The 19,184-nt window shown below is 30.9% G+C and overlaps 2 protein-coding genes across 2 annotated transcripts in view; one reads left to right on the forward strand and one right to left on the reverse strand.

The window, feature by feature from the left end:
• Window positions 1–14: 14 nt before the first annotated feature.
• LOC113397348 (large ribosomal subunit protein mL64) lies at window positions 15–1,351 on the forward strand. The gene is made up of 3 exons (XM_026635648.2): window positions 15–403; window positions 595–830; window positions 1,092–1,351. Exons 1-3 carry the CDS (start codon window positions 100–102, stop codon window positions 1,290–1,292), a joined length of 741 nt encoding a protein of 246 aa, XP_026491433.2. The 5' UTR covers window positions 15–99; the 3' UTR covers window positions 1,293–1,351.
• A 1,883-nt stretch (window positions 1,352–3,234) lies between these two features.
• Window positions 3,235–19,184, reverse strand: part of LOC113397351 (uncharacterized) — a 33,947-nt gene continuing 17,997 nt past the window's right edge. The window contains exons 8-21 of the mRNA XM_026635653.2: window positions 15,332–15,461; window positions 12,738–12,867; window positions 12,184–12,324; window positions 7,631–7,818; window positions 6,953–7,129; window positions 6,614–6,788; window positions 6,170–6,348; window positions 5,799–5,860; window positions 5,619–5,705; window positions 4,800–4,948; window positions 4,388–4,544; window positions 3,957–4,191; window positions 3,545–3,649; window positions 3,235–3,431 (exon numbers count right to left, since the gene is read on the reverse strand). Coding sequence (XP_026491438.2) covers window positions 3,279–3,431; window positions 3,545–3,649; window positions 3,957–4,191; window positions 4,388–4,544; window positions 4,800–4,948; window positions 5,619–5,705; window positions 5,799–5,860; window positions 6,170–6,348; window positions 6,614–6,788; window positions 6,953–7,129; window positions 7,631–7,818; window positions 12,184–12,324; window positions 12,738–12,867; window positions 15,332–15,461 — 2,068 coding nt within the window. The 3' untranslated portion in view covers window positions 3,235–3,278. The remainder of the gene's footprint in view (window positions 3,432–3,544; window positions 3,650–3,956; window positions 4,192–4,387; window positions 4,545–4,799; window positions 4,949–5,618; window positions 5,706–5,798; window positions 5,861–6,169; window positions 6,349–6,613; window positions 6,789–6,952; window positions 7,130–7,630; window positions 7,819–12,183; window positions 12,325–12,737; window positions 12,868–15,331; window positions 15,462–19,184) is intronic.

Here is a 19,184-nt window from a genome sequence, read left to right on the forward strand (position 1 = left end):
TGAGTGCTTTTATCTATGCTCTATGGCTTAATGTACATTAGTTAAGTCAAAAATCAAAATAAAAATAACCTATAAAATACTTGTTACTAAAATAATAAAATGAATATTTGTGTGAAAACTAAGTATTTAAGATCTAGTTTTGTAAGTAGCTTATGTCGTTTATCTACAGCACCAGATTTAGAACAGAATGAACAAGTAGTTTTAATCGATGATACAGAAGATGTTCAGGCTAAAGAAGCAGCAATTGAAAAGAAAAGAAATAAGTCAGGCCTGACTCAGGCTCATTATAACATAATAAATGGCAGACGGCCATATGAGGAACCTAAATGTATAGCTCATTTAACAGTGAAGTATAGTAGAAAAATGTATGGTAAATACGGTATAGCCAGTGGAGTTAATCCAAGTAAGTCTAAAAAATATTTATAATATTCAGACTTAGAATAAAATGAAAAACCTTTTTGGTACAAATAATGTTTGCTTTAAAGAAGTTGCATATATTATTCATAACATTTTCCTATGTTCAAGCAATAAAACATTTTATTTTAGTTCTCCTTATGATTATAATTTTTCATACATAAAAATAAACTTTGGCAGGTCTTTGTTGGCCCACCAGAGAAGAATTAAGAGAAAAAAAAGAATTTGAATCAGTTGCATATCCCTACACAATTAAAGAAGTGATGGATTCAGTGGAGATAAAGAGACAGGAACAAAAGCTAAAAACTGAACAGAGAGAAATAGAGTTAGCTTCAAAGTTTGCCAAGTTGGAGCAATGGAAGAAGGAGTTAAATGATAAGATTAACAAGAAAGCCAATGAAGTAAAAGCTGCTAAGGTAATTAAAATTTACTTTAGTGTATATAGTTATGGCACATCTTCAGGCTCAATACTCAATAGCAAAATTTATGAATAAAATTATATTATATCATAAATTAATCAACATATAAAACTTAAATATACTTTAATATATTTATTATTATTAATTTATTAAAGATTTAAAGTATATTTACATTACTCATGTGTTAGAACTCAATAATGTATATAAAAAATAACTAAATAATATTAAATGATATAATGTCTAATATTAAATTCACAGCAAAAGAAGGAACGTCTTGTAGAAGAAGTGAGAAGGCACTTTGGTTTCACACTTGATCCTAGAGATGAACGATTCCAAGAAATGCTGGCTAAGAGGGAGAAAGAGCAAAAGAAACTTGAAAAGCAGGCTAGAATGGAAGCTAAGGAGAAGATAATGATTGCTAAACTGCAACAAAAGAATGTTGAAATCAGTGAGAAATGAGTACTAGTTAAGAACCTGTGTAAATTTGTGTAGAAATAAATTAATTTGTTAATCTGAAATATTCCTTTTAATTCAAATTTAATATTCTTTTTAAAAGGATAATTCATATGAGATTACGAGATGCAATCTTTTAGATCTGTCTCTGATCTTATCGACCTGGTATACAACAATAACATACATTGCTACTTAAATATTAATATAATCTTAATATATCTTAATATACATAATAATCTCTATAAAACTTAAATATAATCCACTAAAACAATGTCCTTCTATTTGTGACGTTTAAAACTAGCATTTTAAGTATAACACCTCGCCTTATTGCCTCCACTGGTGACAGGAGGGCTGGTTCGTTTTTTGCCCAGCGGATCGGAATTGTGATTCAACAGGAAAATGCTGCTAGCATTCTTGCCATCATTCCGTGTAGTCAAGATTTATACAGTAACTATTATTAATTCATATTTGTAAATGTATGTTTAAGGACTTAATGTTAATAATTCTTATGCAAATAAATAAATCGGTCTTAATATAATTTGACAAAATACCATTTTAATCTTACAGCCGCTAGCAGAATTTTCCAATTATACTGCCAGTTATGATAAAAAATAGCTTTAATTATTTTTATCATTATAGTAATTATTGTTTGATGCATTGCATAATAAACCTAGTAGTTGTAGTTTATTGGGCTCTGTGTTTCCAATTTTTGTCAATAAATTCACTCTATTAGGGTGTCTAATGTCTTTGTTGGTAATATCCTGAATTATTATCAATAAATGAGTAGTCCATTGTATAGTATGTCCGTTTAAGATACCTGTGCACCTGGCAATGACAATTTTTCATCATAATATCATCATAAAGTTAACGCCGGCTTAGTCACTATATCAGAAAAAGATGCATTGGTATAATTACCTTAAAATTATACTAAAATCAAAATCAAAATACAGATAATCTTGTATTGAATAATATGCCTTCTTTATCAATGTATTTTTTACAATTGATTTGAATTTATGAAACGGCAAAGTTAAAAATGTCTGTGGAATTTTATTATAGAAACGGATACCTTGCCACAAGAAGGATTTATTGACTTTCCGAAGTCGGAAGCTTGGCGTTATATGCTTATCCTTACTTCTCGTACACATACAATGATTATCACTGATTCTATCAGTGATCAATGTTACTGTAAATATACACATTATTGTAAATATGTTGTGACGCAACAATGAGTATTCCTACTTTGTTAAAAACATCCCGGATAGAGTCTCTAGCTCCAAGATTATAAATAGACCGGACTGCTCTCTTTTGTAAAATAAAAATATATTCAATAATTGCAGCGTAACCCAAAAGTATTATGCCATATTATTATATAATATATAAGTATTATACAATACTGTAAAAATAACCAAAATATACTAGACGAGCGGTATATCAGTTGTCGAACTTTTCTAACCGCGTATGCTGCGGAGGACTCCACTGAAGTTTGGAATCCAATGCTATTCCTAAAAACACCGCAGTATCGACTACATCGAGACGGCCACCGTTTAAAGGTATATTATAATTTTGTTTTCTAACATTGGGTAGGGTAAAAACTACACATTTTGTTTTTTGAGCATTTAAAACTAAATTATTTACTGTGAACCAATCGTGTATTTGTTATAATGCACCGTTCATATCGTCTATCAATTTTTTTCCTATCGATCTTAAAAATCAGTAAAGTATAGTTAGCAAACAATGCTATATCACAAATACCTTTAACATAGAATGGAAGATCATTTATATATATTAGAAATAGAAAGAAACCCAAAATTGATCCTTGCGGAACACCCAACGAAGTTCCAGAAGACTATTCCATTAATGAAAACTTGTTGGACTTTTTGATTTACATAAGTATGAAGCAATGCGATCAAGAGAATCTTAATAAATCTAAATGATAATAAAACTCAAGTAAAGAAAGAACAAATATTTAATAAATAAAGTCGTACAAAAGCTTTACGATTCCTCATCTGATGAGGAGTAGAGTGCGTCGCGCGGATTAAGAGCGCGCACACTCTCGCGGCGGTGAGGCGACCGCGGCGTATACACGAGAGTGTCGGACGAGTCGCTCACCACACTGCTGCAAGGACTGCTGCGGTCTACCAAGTTCTGTAGAATAAATATGTATTTTTCTATTCGAAGGTATATTTATCTTTGAATTGCTATTAATAGTCATTAAAAAAATGATATGGTTACAACTTTATTATTCATTAAACACTTACTTTCTTAGTTTCCCGTTGCCCTGTAATAACTTCTTCAATAATCCGAGCTTCATCGCCGTGGGCGTTCTTTGAGTCGCCCATTATTCTCTCAATCATGTCGGATGCCTGATGATATTAAAGTAGTCGAGTTAGTACGATGTATAATATTGTAGTCGTAAATGTTTATAGATTTTTTTGAAACAATATTTTTGCCTTTTTTTTAATTATTTACATTTATTAAAAAGGATATCCCTTTTATCCCACCAACTTAGCGTTAGGATTATGAATCATCAATTCGCAAAAATAATAATGAGGAGAAGATGTTGCTCAGCAGTTTTTTACACTATGCACGAGCGTTTACTGGATAAAAAGGGTAGGTTTAATAAAATAATCTAAGGAAAGTCATCATATTTCATATACATAAGTCACATACCAAATCATCTTTTCTATCATACTGCATGACACCCAACAAATGAGCAGATTTTGTCATTTTCTTCGTCTTGGTCGTATCTTTTAACTTCAAGTGGGCACTTTGAGCTTTCTTTGGTACAATCTTAATGCGCAGCTCACTTGGATCCTCTTCTACCTCGTTTACATCAACCGGATTTTCCAGCTCTTTTCGTTCATCCTCCGTATGGTTTTCTTCTGATTTTTGAATCAAGCATTGCCTATTTAGTGAAACACAGATCTAAACATTTCTGCATTATTAAATTATAAAAAAAAATATCGACATTAAAATCATATAAAATGGAGACAAACAAGTCTACTTCTATATATTATGCCGTGTTATGTATTGTTTCTAAAAATTTATGGAAATAACATCGACAAATTGACTTAACTTTAAGAAAACATAATTAATTTTACCCATTGCACTGATTGTTTTTGATAAACGCATAGATGTCTTTGAATGCTTGCTGTATGTAGGACAAAGTATGTTGGTCAATTGGTACTGAACTTGTCGAACCAGAACTGCTTGATAGATCTCCCGAACGTGAACTTGCTTGGAAAGATTGTTCTGAACCTGGAAACAAGATATTTTGTATTAGGTAACGATATACTCTTATTTATTTCAATGTATAATAGTATAGGTTATTATTTATTTCATCATGAGGGATTTTTTTTTAAACAAGTTTTTTAATTTAACTTCTAACCAAATATTATTTTACTTATTTAAACTTTTAACCGAATTAGGTAATAATTTAAATATAAATCTACGTACATCTGTAATAAAAAAAATATCCGAAATATTTTGCAAGAATATGACAAACTTTCATACCAGATGATGTAGCATTATTCTGCCACAGCTGTATCTGCTGTTGTTTGAGCTGCCGCATCTGCTGAACGAGCCGTTCGTTGAGCTCTTCTAACTGTCTTCGATGTGATGTCTCTTCTTGGAGTTGTTCCTCCAAGAGTTCGGCATAATCCCTTTAATAAACAAAATTTTACAAATAATAATTCTGATTATATCATATCTTTATACAATCATTGATTGGTGAGTATCTCAGTAAAACTCAGCTCACTCGAAAATGAGTTACGATACGTGGAAAAGTGTACTTGTCACTGATGAATCCTGCTTTTTTCTAACAATAAATAACGGTTAATTTGGAAGTGGCGTATAGATAAGGGTATGTTATGATTTTGGAAAGTATCTGAAAAGGGGGAACGAGTCTGTTATCTATTCAAACCACAAGAGGAATAAATCAAAATAACCAAATTTGACATTGAATAGACGCGATATCATTAGTCCAGGATCTTCAATAATGTACAACATTAGTGATGGTTTCGTGATAAAATGGTGCTTTGAGTAGGTATCGGCGAAGTTGTTATCGGAACTTTGAAAGTTAAATTACAATGGTTTTAAGTAATTAATTGATATATAGAAGAGCTATAAAAAACACATGGATAAATTAAGGATTATTTATCGTTCTTTCCGTTTATCTTGTTTATCTGTTTCCTATACATATGATAGATACTAGATGGTCCTCCATTGTAATACCGTACATAACGATCATGTGTAGGGTGCCTTTGCCTCATACAATAGTGCAATAAGACGGTTACATTGCCAGTAAGAGGAAGAAGGAGTTTACATACTCACTTTTCTTTTTGAACGCCGTTTGACTTAGCGTTAAATTTACTGGGTGCGTTTCTAACATTTGATGCTACCCGCTCCTTAACAACGTTCCTGTTAAAATTATTTCATTGATAAATTGATCATCGAATCCTTCAAATTCAAAAGCAGACACTTTTTACCTTTAAAATATTTAACATTACTTACTTAGAAGGTACAGATTTTATTGATCGGCCATCACTTGAGTATCCGCTTCCCAACCAAGTATACTGTAAGAGGCATATAGAGGCGTTTTAATGATGACATGAATAGTAGACACTTAAAATAAATATATTAATACACTTTATCAAGAGTGTCTACTTTCTAGACATAATATCCGTATTTTTGTGAATAGTAAAAAAGCAGACGAGATGATTGATCATCGTTATAGTGTAGCACGCATCGTGAGCGACATTGAGTTTACAGTATCATATTCATAAACGTCCGATCATGATCATGATATTTTCTATCCTGTTTCTGTAACTCAACTATGTAGAAGATTTGTCCCGTGAATAAATCGTTTTAAAAAGTTATGTTACCTGCCCAACGACGCCCTTTTCATTTTGTCTCAAAGCGGAACGTATCTTCGATAATAATTCATTAGATAAGGATGTGTTGTGTCTCATATCCAGCACCACGAGAGTTGTGTTAGAATGCATCACTTGTAAAATAGTAGACGCACATTCCTCAGATAATCCACAATTTTGAACGTCAAGTGCTGATAAAGAGTTTTTGATGTTTTAAAGGATGATTTGTTTATTTCAGATGTTTTTTTTAACTAGACACATTTGGGCATGGCTTATGTGATGAATTTTTGCATATATATTTCAACCAATGTTATGTCTTTTTCCAAATTACCTAAATTTAACATTTAGAGCATGTAATACAATCAAGCCAAAAGATCGCTTACATCTCAGCGTTGGAATTGAAAACGTATAGCTACCGTAGCTTCGGTGTCTTGTAGTTAAAGAGTTTTAATTTACCTTTTATCCACAAATCGTCTGCTAATTCACTAAGTATTTTACCCACACCAACGTCCCCCAGTTGTGGGTTGCCGCATAATGTAATTCTTCTTAATCCGGCCATAGCATCCAATTCTGGCAGACGATAACGTAGAGTATGAACCCAATTTTCACTGTACCGATGGATTTTTTGATACTAATAAAGGAAAAACGGGATAAGATATCAATATGATGATGCATACTGATAATGTATGCTTAATGCTCAGTGATGAGTTCTCTACGTAGTTATGGTTTAAAAAAAAAACACGTTGAGTGTATACATTACGATAATATCAAAGTAAGTAAATTCAATAACTCTACCTTAATTAAATCTGCTATGTATCCAGCACCGAGTGGAGTCAACTCACAACCACTAAGGTCCATCGTCAAAATGTTTGGTAGACATCTGACAGCTTTACATATTGCCAAACAACCAGCATCACCGATCAAACATCGCGGCAAAAATAAATGTTGAAGCGAACTATTGGCTAGCAAAGTCTGAAAGATTTAAGGCCTGTCGAATTTAGGTAAGACGTCTTATAAAGGCGAACTTTTACGTTGCGTTGTTAGTAAATGTTAGAAGCAAAATTAATACATATTTCTTGACGCTCTATAAGAAAAAAAAAATGGTTGTTAAAATTACACCCCTGCTACGACAGGAGAATTGAGACATTGCTGCTCCACTGTAATCCATAAGTTAATTATCTAGAGTGCCAAACACGAAATGTAGGTATTATTGTATAAAACAAACTTAACAGTTGAAAAACTTAATAATAACTTTTAACCAATAACTAAAATTAGGTTAAGTGAAATTAAGTTTAAAACTATTATAAATAAGCATAAATATATTGAAATATAATTTAAGTATTGAATAATTTCTTATGCCGTGGTGGTTTGGACCGTGTCAATTAAGATGACGTGTTTTACATTAGATAGTTTCAGAGTTATATCCCAATAGATATGCAATAAAAAATGCTAATAATATATGATGATAATTACCTCACATATGGGATTTAAATAAGGTATTTTTAGTGGCAATCCCTCTAACAATAAAGATGTCAAAAGCGTGGTATTGGACAGCAGTTGCGAGACCGCTTCCACAAGATTACTTAGCATGAATTTTGTCAAAATGACGGCTCGCTTGTTGACCGTCTTCGCAAGACGCTCACAGTCTATGTGTTCTAAGACTATGATAAGAAAAAAAACATAATTTAATAAATTGTTTACTAGAGTATTTGACTGCCTCATTGGTCTAGTGGCAACATACAAGGTCGAAAAAGATTCTGAACTAGAGTTTGAGCCCAAGACGTGGTATTAGAGCAGTTGAGTGATGAATACAAAAGCAAAGAGTATACATTCACTACTAAGGCCCAGTGTAAAACAAGTTGGTTTAAAGTTATTTTTCAGCGTAATATTATTCAACCCTAAAATACTTGTCGAGTTGATTATAAACACTGAAATTATTTGTTTTAACAATTTAGCATTTTTTATTCTATTATTATTAACAATATTGCTGTTGTAAACGATGAATTAAAACTTACCTGTTTTGACTTGCTGGCGGCATTTAATAGACACTGAATGCAAACTGAGATCACAACTCAAAGCATTTAAGATGGGTGCCCAGTCAACATATTTTATTCTATCTACGCAAAAGTCTACAACCTTCGCATTACCAGAAGGAATAACATTATTCAATGGTGTTAGATTTTGTAATTTACAACATTTTATGTAACATTGATGAAAGATGCGGCTGCTTTTAGTGTCACTTTTGCCGACCATTCTTTATAAACTAAAAAAAAGGTAAAAAAAACATCCACGTAATGGCTTTGTAAATTATTAAAAGCAAAGAAATAACGGAAACGGTTAAAATCGACAATATATATATTATATGTATAAAGTATGAAAGCTCTAAAATTACAGTGTTCTCAAAATTGGAATGGTATTAATATTGACAATGTCATTTTAATTTTAATATTATGAAAATAATTAGAAACTTTTTGTATTGCATAGGATAGGATTTGATTGGCTTGAAATTTAAAAATATTAAGTAATATTTCCAATGCATTATTATTATTACTTATGTACCTCGAAAAATACATAAAGTTATTGTATTATTTGTGATAAATTCTGTAGAAGATGCACACCGATCCAACATCTCTACGCAAAGCCAAAGGATCAAGCAGATCGGAAAGGGCTTGATCGTCGATAATTCGATCCGCTCTACGTTGGATACGGTCAAATGGAAGGAGCTGGTACTGGGGAGCACCCGCCCAGAGGTGAGAGCAGTATTCCACGTGAGGCCGAATTTGCGCCTTGTATAGTCTTAGACGATGACCCGACGTTTTTATACGGGTGTTGGGTACAAAGCTAAGTGGCAAATATACCTAATAAAACTACGAGATCCAAAAAAAGAAAATCGCAGGTAATAGCGTTATAATTAAGTTCTTAATGTTGCTTAAATCATTTAAGAATCTATAGCTTTACAAAATATATATAGAATGTTAAAAACTTTATGTTATGTTAAAATTTTATTGTAAACCTATTTTCGATTATTTTTTTTCAATCTCTACAATTTCACTTATTGATTACTATACCATAATATTTCATGTTCTGTCACTGATTCTAATAATAAATAATTAAAGTAAAAATAAGTCAAGAGTTACAATCGCTTCGTAATCCTGTGCGTATTCTATAAAAGTGGTATAAGACCTTTTTCTATGACTTAGATTGTTCAATCACCTATTCACACGTGTTTGTATCGCTTTACAAGCTCTATCTATCTATATATATATGCCGCTATCGTACCGTTACTGTAACTCTGAAGCCCGTACATGCTGGGCCCTTTTTATAGAATAAAGAAGCGATACAGAGCTTCTGTATAAATAACATAGCACTTACTTATGCAGGTTAAGACGTTACTTATACCTTTTAAGCGGCTATTGTAGTGCTTCTTATACCGCTTGTGTCCTAGTTGGGCGTGTACGATTTCTATCTCATCGATTTATTATAGTGAAGCAATAGTTCTGTGTTTGCGGTCATTATATTGCTTTTCCTAGTCTTTGTTGAGAGTGGATGAAATGAGGAGGACAACAAAACATGTTTTAATAATTAACCACAAAAAACCCTACGTAGATTTAGTTAATTGCTCACATTTTGTTTCAAAGTACCATGTATACTAACAATTTAAAAAACCTTAGAGGCAATATTATAATTTACAGTTGGTAACACTATTGTACCAATATCTGTCAATTCAACGTCACTCAATATGAAAGGATCAATAGACAACATCATGAAAAAAAAAGAGAAGTAAGGGTGAAATATTATAATTTCTTCTTGGTGGAAGTGCTTTGTGCTAGCTTCTCTGGATAGGTACCACCGATTCATTAGATATTCTACCGCCAAACAGCAGTACTCAGTATTGTTGTGTTCCAGCTTGAAGGGTGAGTGAGCCAGTGTAACTACAGGCACAAGGGTCATAACATCTTAATTTCCAAGGTTGGTGTCGCATTAACGATGTAAGAAATGTTTAATATTTCTTACAGCGCATTGTCTATGGGCGGTGGGTGGTGGTGACCAATTGCAATCAGGTGACCCATTTGCCATATAAATCATTATTGCATCTATATCTTTAAAAAAGAAAAAAAATATGTACAGTGTAAACTCCATTTAACGTTACTTGATTTAATGAGAAACTCCCTAAAGCGTCGAAATCACTCGACTTTGTTTGGTTCGTACTCGACTTTATTAGCGTTACATCCACTCTCAATAACGACACATTAAATAATAAAAAGTTCTTCTTTAGTTTCCAAAATTAATAAAAACTGCGCAATGTGTACGTTCTTTTGTCGCTTTATTATCCTTGCCCGTAATAAACTGTCGGCATCATACATACCGAACTTTTTAAGAAATCCGTTCTTTAGTTTACAAATTGTGATTACTTGCACGCATAAAGAAGTTCTGGAAGCAACAAATTATTAAAAAAGTAGTTTTTTTATCACCAAGATGCCTCAATATCGCACCGTTATAAATAAGTAAAAAAAATACAAATAAATTAATGTAAAAATAACAGACTATTCACAATAACGTTCAAATAAGAACTGTATTTATTTAATTACTACTACTGGTCTGAAATAAACTTTTTCTTTTTCTAATACAGATCTCAACTATATAACGTCCAAATACACACATTCCCTTGAGTGTCGTTATATAGTTTACACTGTAATTATTTTCATTGGTCTGAGAATATAACTTTTTTATTATAGGAAGGTAAGAATGTTTTTTAAAATTACACGTAATAAATAAAGTAGACGTATATTTTTAAAAATTTATTAAAATATACTTGTGACTTTTTTTAGAATACAAAAGCGTCAATGTGGCAACATTACATTAGATAAATTCATTTATATAGCAAATGCTAAAAATAACAAAATGGCGTATAATTAAGTAACATTCTGACTTTATAAACTTATTTTTTATTGTAGAGAAAACGTAATGTTCTATTTTTACTATCCATTTAACAGATAAATGCTAAGCCACATACGTCTCCTACACACCTTTATAAAGTAAACAACAAAATACTTAAAAAAATATATTTATAACTCTTAATATTTATATAACTTGGTTATAGTGATATCGGTAACAAAATAATATTAAAACATCTACGATATTGATTGACGATTACATGTTATATGATAAAATTGAAAATACTAAAAAAAGTTTCAATAAGAATGTCAAAATACTTCTATTTAACGTCAAAATATAATGTTAAAAATAACAGAATATAAAAAAAAATCATCCCGTTTGTTTCCACAGATAATTTAAAATTGATTTCATTTTATGAATAATGTCATGATGTTAACAACTTGAACATTTAGATACTTTTGTAAAGGATCTATTATTAAATAAATACGATCAAATTTATCTAGTCACTCTTAAGCATTTACATAGGTCTAAAACCTAATATAAAAGTATACAAATAAACAAGCACAAATTCATTTATTTTGTATATAAATAAAAATATTGAATATGTTCATCCTTGTCCTCAGGTACACAAGACACTTATAAATAATTGAAAACCATTTTTTTTATCGCGCTTTATTTCTTTTCCTGACGCTTTATTTCTATCTCTTTCTGTCACAGCCTTTTAGAGCAATTTTCTATTCCAATTCCAATTTAAATAACATGAAATTTTGAATTATATTAATATCACTAGAATAATGTAGTCTTCTTATACTCTAGTGATTAGAATCAGATAAATACGATGCAGTTAGATTTTGCTACATAATATCACACGTAGGCCTTCATCATTCACACACAAACCAGTTAGATAAAATAAATATAACCTTTTATACATTCAACTCATTCATTCATAATAAAAAATATGTACTTTATATTTGACAATACTATCACTTGTATTGTTAGACATGTTTAGTTATGAAAGAGGTAAGGTATATATACATTTTAAATACAAAAAACTTTTATACATCCCATTCATTCAAGGCTGAATGGAAAGAGACAGCGTTAGTCCGCGTAAGTCACTATGTAATTCATCGGTTGGCGATCTGACTCGGGCTGATCACCATCGCTGATGGAATCGTTCGAATACGACTGTCGTCTCGTCCATTCGCTTTCAGGATCAGAAAATATGTTGCGATCGTCTAAGTCGTCGTCAGCGCCATCCAAGTCTAATTCATCTATAAAAAGTATATAACACGAAATAAAAATATGATTGAATTTAAAATCAGATATATGTATATCCATTCAACAACGAAGCCGCGACCTTTCACGTTAAATCATTATCGGTGTGCATGAGTGAGTGACGCTCGTTCTTACAAATATGTGTTAGTGTGCGTGAGACGACTAAGAGTAAGGACAGCAAAACAATACAAATTATATTATACTTGTTAAGGTTAATTTTATTGAAAAATAATTAATTTATAATTGATAAGCGCTTTTGTGTGTGATCTATAATAATTGACACGAGTCGCAATATGTATTCAATTAAAAAAGTATGTAATTATAGTAGATTTATGAAAAGCAAAAGATCACACAAAAGTCATCACAATGTAACAACTCTACTTAAGGTAAGACAGGAGGAGATACCTACCATCATCGGCCATCAATTCTCCTGACCAATCGTTGTCGAATTCGAGCTGTTTGTTGAGATCACGCTCGGTAGGCGACTGAACAGCATCCGTGTCAGCGTCAGTTACGTCATATATTTCCGTCATTTTCATCTGTTGAAGAAAAAGAGAGACAATGATTTTTTGTTTCATAATTAATTTGATATTTAAGATATAAAAACAATGAAAAGTATTTATAACATTTTATCATTAATTCTTAGATGTTAGATTTTGATACGTCAAGCAGATAATTTTAATCCATACAGCACCCGTGGTGTTTTATGACAATTTTGTGAGATTGTACTTATTGATTATTAAAAAAAAAATTATTATTTTTATCGCGAAGAATGAACAATTTGCGTCCTAGTTTATTTTTGCGTTCCAATGAGTATTTATTTATACGATAAGACGTAATTTACTAAAAACGGTAAAAAGTTTTGCTTTCATTTGTATAATTGCGTTTTATTCGTAAATGTAATTGCGCGTTGTTTACATTAGGTCACAGTTAAAATTATCCCACGTAATGCGAACACATGATATGGTGATTAATGCTTTGATGTAAACAAACGTCTCTGTAATTGACAAAGAACAACTTGAAGCAAACAACTAGGAAATGAAACCATTTTTATAATATTACTCTCATTGGTAATTACAAATTTATGTATATATAATTTTGGGTATTTGAAAAAAATATTAGTTTCAAAATGTTATAATATTAATAATTATTAATTCGTATGTCAAAAAAAAAAAAAACATTTAAGTATTCTGCAGTTTAAAAAAATTTGATAACCTAAATAAACGTCACTTCAGTTTTTATGATTTCATACTTATACGAAATACTCTGTCCGGTGCCATTAAAAAAATAACATTTGATAACCCGCGCAGAATAAATTGCGTCACTAGATAAAGTGTAAACGAAATTGTATTCGTTCCTTTCGACAGTATGACGTTAAAAAGAGATGCATATAGCTTGTTTTGTTTATATTCATATTTGCTAAAATTACGTATTAATAATTTTGAAATGAACAAAGTTTTTTGTGTTTTCGTTAAAGAATAGATTTTAAATTTTTAGCAAGAATTGATAAAATACAAATAATTATTTCGCATTTCATATAATTCGAACCAATTAAATCTTCAATGATTAGACCTATTAATAATATTATTGAAAACTAAATATGACCTGCAAAATTGTATAAAGGTAGGACAATTAACAAAATTTCATGCAATTCTACCTAATAGCCTTATAATGACCCTACGACCTATATATTGCAGTCGTCTTAGAGATACATCTGGTTATAAATCGTATATTTTAGATAACCCATGGGTAAATGTAAATAATCTTAAATTACGTCACAGTACTCGGATACGCTGGTCGGTTATTGGCTGGAGATAAAAGGTCAAAACGTGGATGAAGTGTACAGAGCGCTAGGGTTTAATTATATTAAATTATAACGGTAATGATGCGTTACGTACTTACAAAAATAAACCTCAGCTGAATGGGAATTTGTAACCAAATCCAAATTTGTAACGGTTATCGATTCTATTTCGGAACAACTTCGATCGAACATTTCGGTTAAACGGCAATGACGTTTCAATTTGATTGAGACAAAGATTCGAAATATGACAAAATGTTAGTAGAATTGACCTTCTGTTTGTTTTCTACGTATTGCTATATCGTTTGTAAGTACTGTGCTGGACGATGAAAGGTAATTTCTGGCTTAAAATTTCAATGATTAATTTTTCTGCTGCGCATTTAACATACTAATATACACAATACCAACAAAAAATTATTTAAAAATTTAAAATTCTTAATCAGTTATTTTTCGGACAGCTCGACACAAAAAAAAGACGTACCAATCATAAAAATTATATAGATATAAATAGATTTGCTTTACTATATACCTATAAGTTTATAGTTGTAATATGGAAACAATACCTACTCAATTATTTATGAATTCAGAAACGAGATCTTTATCTGATATGGCATCCCTATTTATCCTATAAATTACACACGACAATTTTTCTTTAATTACTTGCAAAATAAAATGTATACAGTAATTTTTTCTTACATAAAAGAGTACATTTTACTCTGATTGCGATTCCATTTCTACTTTTTCGACACGTCTATCTTCATATGAAGTGAAGATTTTGTACACTCATCCAATATCCACAACTCTTCTCAGTTCAATGCTATGCTTAATTACTTATTTAAATTCATAGTCACCGTTTTGATTTTTTTTTACGATACAATAATTGCAAAATTTTAATCGTGCAAAACTATTTATATGTAATTTTTACTTTTTTCCGTATACACCTCCATATAACGATCATTATAAAAATTACAATTTTAAGGAAAATTTAAAGAACTTAGTAGAAAAAAAAACAGCGCATGCGAAGCGAAAACAATCAATAGCGTTGTGATAAAAAGCGATTCAAAAGTAGCCATGCGGGAAATGGTTAAGGATACAGATAAAGAAACGATCGGAGTGGCGGGAATAAGAGAAGGCTTTGTTCAGAAGATACCTTTTAAAGGCTGATGTTTGATGAATTAATGGATGGATGATTTGTGGTTACAAACCTTATTATCGCTGTCGAGGTAGTAGTAAGCAAGTAGTGCGTCGTTATGAGTCGTCACGTTTAGTATATGCTCGAACGTATCAGCATCAGCCGGTACATCGCCGTATGTAACACGCATCTCGCTCGCACGCCTGGAGAATTGTTTAAAAATTAAAACAAACCTAATCTGGAATTAATAGTATTTAATGCACATGCTACCCTGTCTTACTTATATTACAAAGAAGAATCGCTGAAATGGAATACGTTTCTTTAAAATCTATTAGTTGTTAAAATATATAATGTTGAATTGCATTTGAATTTAATTCAAGAATTCCGTATACGAAATCTCCGAAACATTTCGTTTCTCTTATTCGTGATATTATTTTTTGATTATTATTCCTTTCTAATTATTTCATATGTATTTACATGTCGAAAATAAATTACATTTGTTATTCAAAAAATAGACGTGATTAAATTAGAATTATAAATTAAAATAGATCTGGAATATTTTTTGCTAGCATTTTATGTATCGATACGTACTGTGCAGAAGCGTGTTGGAATAAGCTACAAATCTTATCCCAAACATAAGATCGTTTTCGCCCTACTAGTATCGTTACTGACAGAACTATAATCTACGAATATAATAGATATAAGTACGATACGAATTGATCTTAACTAAACATAATTTAAACATACTTCTTCATGCGACAGATCGATATATTTCGCTAAAACCTTTAAAAGCAAAAAACAAATCCATTTTTGTGTAATAAAATAAAATAAAATTCAAGAAACAAATATTTAATAAAAATTTGATAACAGCATACACACGAGGATTATTTAAATAACTACCGATTCTCAATCAAAATATAATCTTGATTCATTGAATTACGTAAGGCCTTATTGTAGAAAAACATCCTAGCTGTGATTACGTATATCGACATGAAAGTTTATTACCTACGGAACTTCACGTGACCACTTCCATTGTTCCTTGTCATAATTTTCACATAGTTATACCGAACGATGGGCGAGTTTAAACTATATAAACATTAAGTTGTGAAAATTTGTCACTATTCAGTTATATTTAATATTAGTTTTCGCTTGCGTGTTTGGGTTATAAAAAAACGGTCCAGTGGTTTAGCCTGGAAAGAGTAACAAACAGACTGACAGAAGTTATTTTTGCATTTGTAATATTTGTTAATTTGGAATTTTGGAAAACCTTCGCTTTATTTCGATTTGTTCGGAAGTAAATTAATTTAGAAAATAGAGAAAATTTTTGATATTTTACTCGCACAGTTATATTATTTATTACGGGCAAAATATATTTTGGCTGAAAAATTGCTTTAATCAGCCAAACCCGAAACACGGGTAAATTATAAGCCCGCCATCGCCACTTCGATATAATAAATATATGAGCAACACAAATATTAAAAAAGAGATAAGAAACGAATTATTCGATCAAAAACAGCAATACATTTTTTTAAACGATAACAACTTTTAAAATGTTAACCCCTAAACCCTGATACGTTGTATCAGGCTTGCGTCTTCTGGATCGCAGCTGGTGGGGTCGACAGATATCGTGGCACAATTACAACAATCGAACGCTGGAAGTGCGCAACAAATAATGCTATCAACACTTTCGTTGTTACAATTGACACGATCCCACCCCGTATGTCTCAGGCTTGTAATAGATACATTTCTAACATTTTACAAGCGATCGGATGCAGACTCTAGACCAGTGATTCCCAAAGTGGACCAGATGGACCCCCAGGTGTCCACGGGAGTCTTGCTGGGGGTCTACGTAGGCGTGAATAAAAAATAGGGGTCCATAAGATGTTAATGGGGGTCCACGAAAATTTATCTGCTTCTGATAGTAAATATTTTAATAAGGCAAGCGACTATTACTTGTCCAAACTTGCGTATTTGATATTACGTACAATTTCGTGTACAGACTTGCAAAGCGTTATCCGCCCGACAATGCTTAATGCTTGTTCAGACATGAACTTGATCACCACTATAAATACTTGATGCCAAAGGCAAACTCATTTAATTGTTTCCGGAATTTTGAAAAAAAGCGGTGAGAAAATTTATATCAGTGTTTGCTAGTGCCGGAGAAAAGTAAGTACCTACGTTTTTTTTGTTATAGTACTTAAGTATTTTGTTTACGTGTACTAGTCGGTTGATCACAACTGCTTGTATAGATAGGTAACTTAGTAACTTACCGATATTTTAATTGTCCTCTTTCGAATTGAAGACAAACACAGCACGTTATATTCAATTGGTTTTTCACGAGAGAAGCACTACCTCTCTAAAAAGGCCGAATAAGCAATATTGCAGAGCAATTAATTTTGTAATTCTTCTTGCAAATAACTACTAATTTTATAAAACAGTAATTTCACAATCATTTTAAATTGATTTTGAAGTAACTATTTTATCAAAACTATTCCTTTAAATATACTTTTAATATAATAGAAATAAAATAAATTGTTATTTCTATTTAAAAGTCACAGATTACTGGATCTTGAAATATATGCGAAAAAATACGCGTATCTTACGATGCATTGGCAAAGAACTCATATTTATGTACATATATCTCAGTATTTGGTTTAAAATTTCAAAGCATTAAAACTTTACTTTATCCATATAAACTTATTTACCAATAATAGTATAGCTGTAAATATTAAATAATAGTAATTCTCGAAAGTTATTGTTATAGTTTTAAATGAAATCATTAAATTAATCAACGTATAAAACAATAGATAAGCCTGCACTTATGATCACTGTTATTTAGCTTTCTGTTTACTTATTACGAACGTTACTTAACAAAAGTTATTGCCGCTTTAAGACGAGTTTATTTGTTTTATAATCCTGCTGTAAGTAATTATCACTAATTGCACAGTACGTAAAACTTTCTGGTAAATCAAAATTTTGAAATATTATTCAATTAGTAAAAATGTTGTTTACAAAAAAAAATAGGCAAGACTGATGTGACAGTATTTTTGGCGCGTAAAATATTGTGTACCTACTGCATACAGCCTAAGAAAAACAAATGGCTATATTTAAACAAAGGGCCAGATTTCGAAGTAAATTTTTTTTTATAAACTCCAGTATTTTAAAAGATAAATATATTACTAATTTTATGTAGCAGTTAACAATTGTTATTAAATTCTATCAAAATTTTATTATCTAGAAATTACATTACGTCAAACCTAATTACTAACAAATTCCACAAACACATTCCAAGGACGAATTTCATTTATCTAAATTATTACGCAAAATTACCTATTGACACATTTTATCTAAAATTATTTAAAAAAAACAATTCATATCAATACAATTAATAATTCTCGCGTTTGTTTGACGTAGTATGAGTAATAATAATGCAATTGCGCAGTATGAAAAAAACAAATGTAAAGACTCGGGCGGATAGGAATTATTTGTGTAAAATTTTTCATTTATCTGTGATTAAATGTATTATTGTTGACACATGTTTCTCTTGACCTCTGAGATCATATCGAACCAGGGATTAAATAAAAAATGAGGAAACGATCAAATCAAAATAATAGACTATAAAACATCTACGGACGAATCTGCAACGATTGGTCATAGTCTGATTCCGAAACGTTCAGTAGTATAATTCACGTGATTGACGCACGAAGAAATAACTTTTCGTATGGAGATTAATAATTCAGCTTATATCCTTTTAATAACATACAATGAGATTCTGGAAATCGAAATTCAAAATTACAGGGAAGAAAACATATTGAATTCCAAAAACAAGGACGCATTGCAACATTTGAATATTAAGTTACTTGTTAAACTGAAATAAAAGTACTAATTTTATAAGTAAAGAAATCTTTAGGTATTGTAAAATGTGA

This window comes from Vanessa tameamea, chromosome 3 (assembly GCF_037043105.1).
Source record: "Vanessa tameamea isolate UH-Manoa-2023 chromosome 3, ilVanTame1 primary haplotype, whole genome shotgun sequence".
Taxonomy (NCBI): domain Eukaryota; kingdom Metazoa; phylum Arthropoda; class Insecta; order Lepidoptera; family Nymphalidae; genus Vanessa; species Vanessa tameamea.

Bases quoted from the DNA above. Each gene is read 5' to 3' on its own strand.
- LOC113397348 (XM_026635648.2), top strand. From the start codon at position 100: ATGAATATTTGTGTGAAAACTAAGTATTTAAGATCTAGTTTTGTAAGT. The intron at 404-594 runs GTAAGTCTAAAA...AAACTTTGGCAG, and splicing joins AGCCAGTGGAGTTAATCCAA to GTCTTTGTTGGCCCACCAGA. The intron at 831-1,091 runs GTAATTAAAATT...TTAAATTCACAG, and splicing joins ATGAAGTAAAAGCTGCTAAG to CAAAAGAAGGAACGTCTTGT.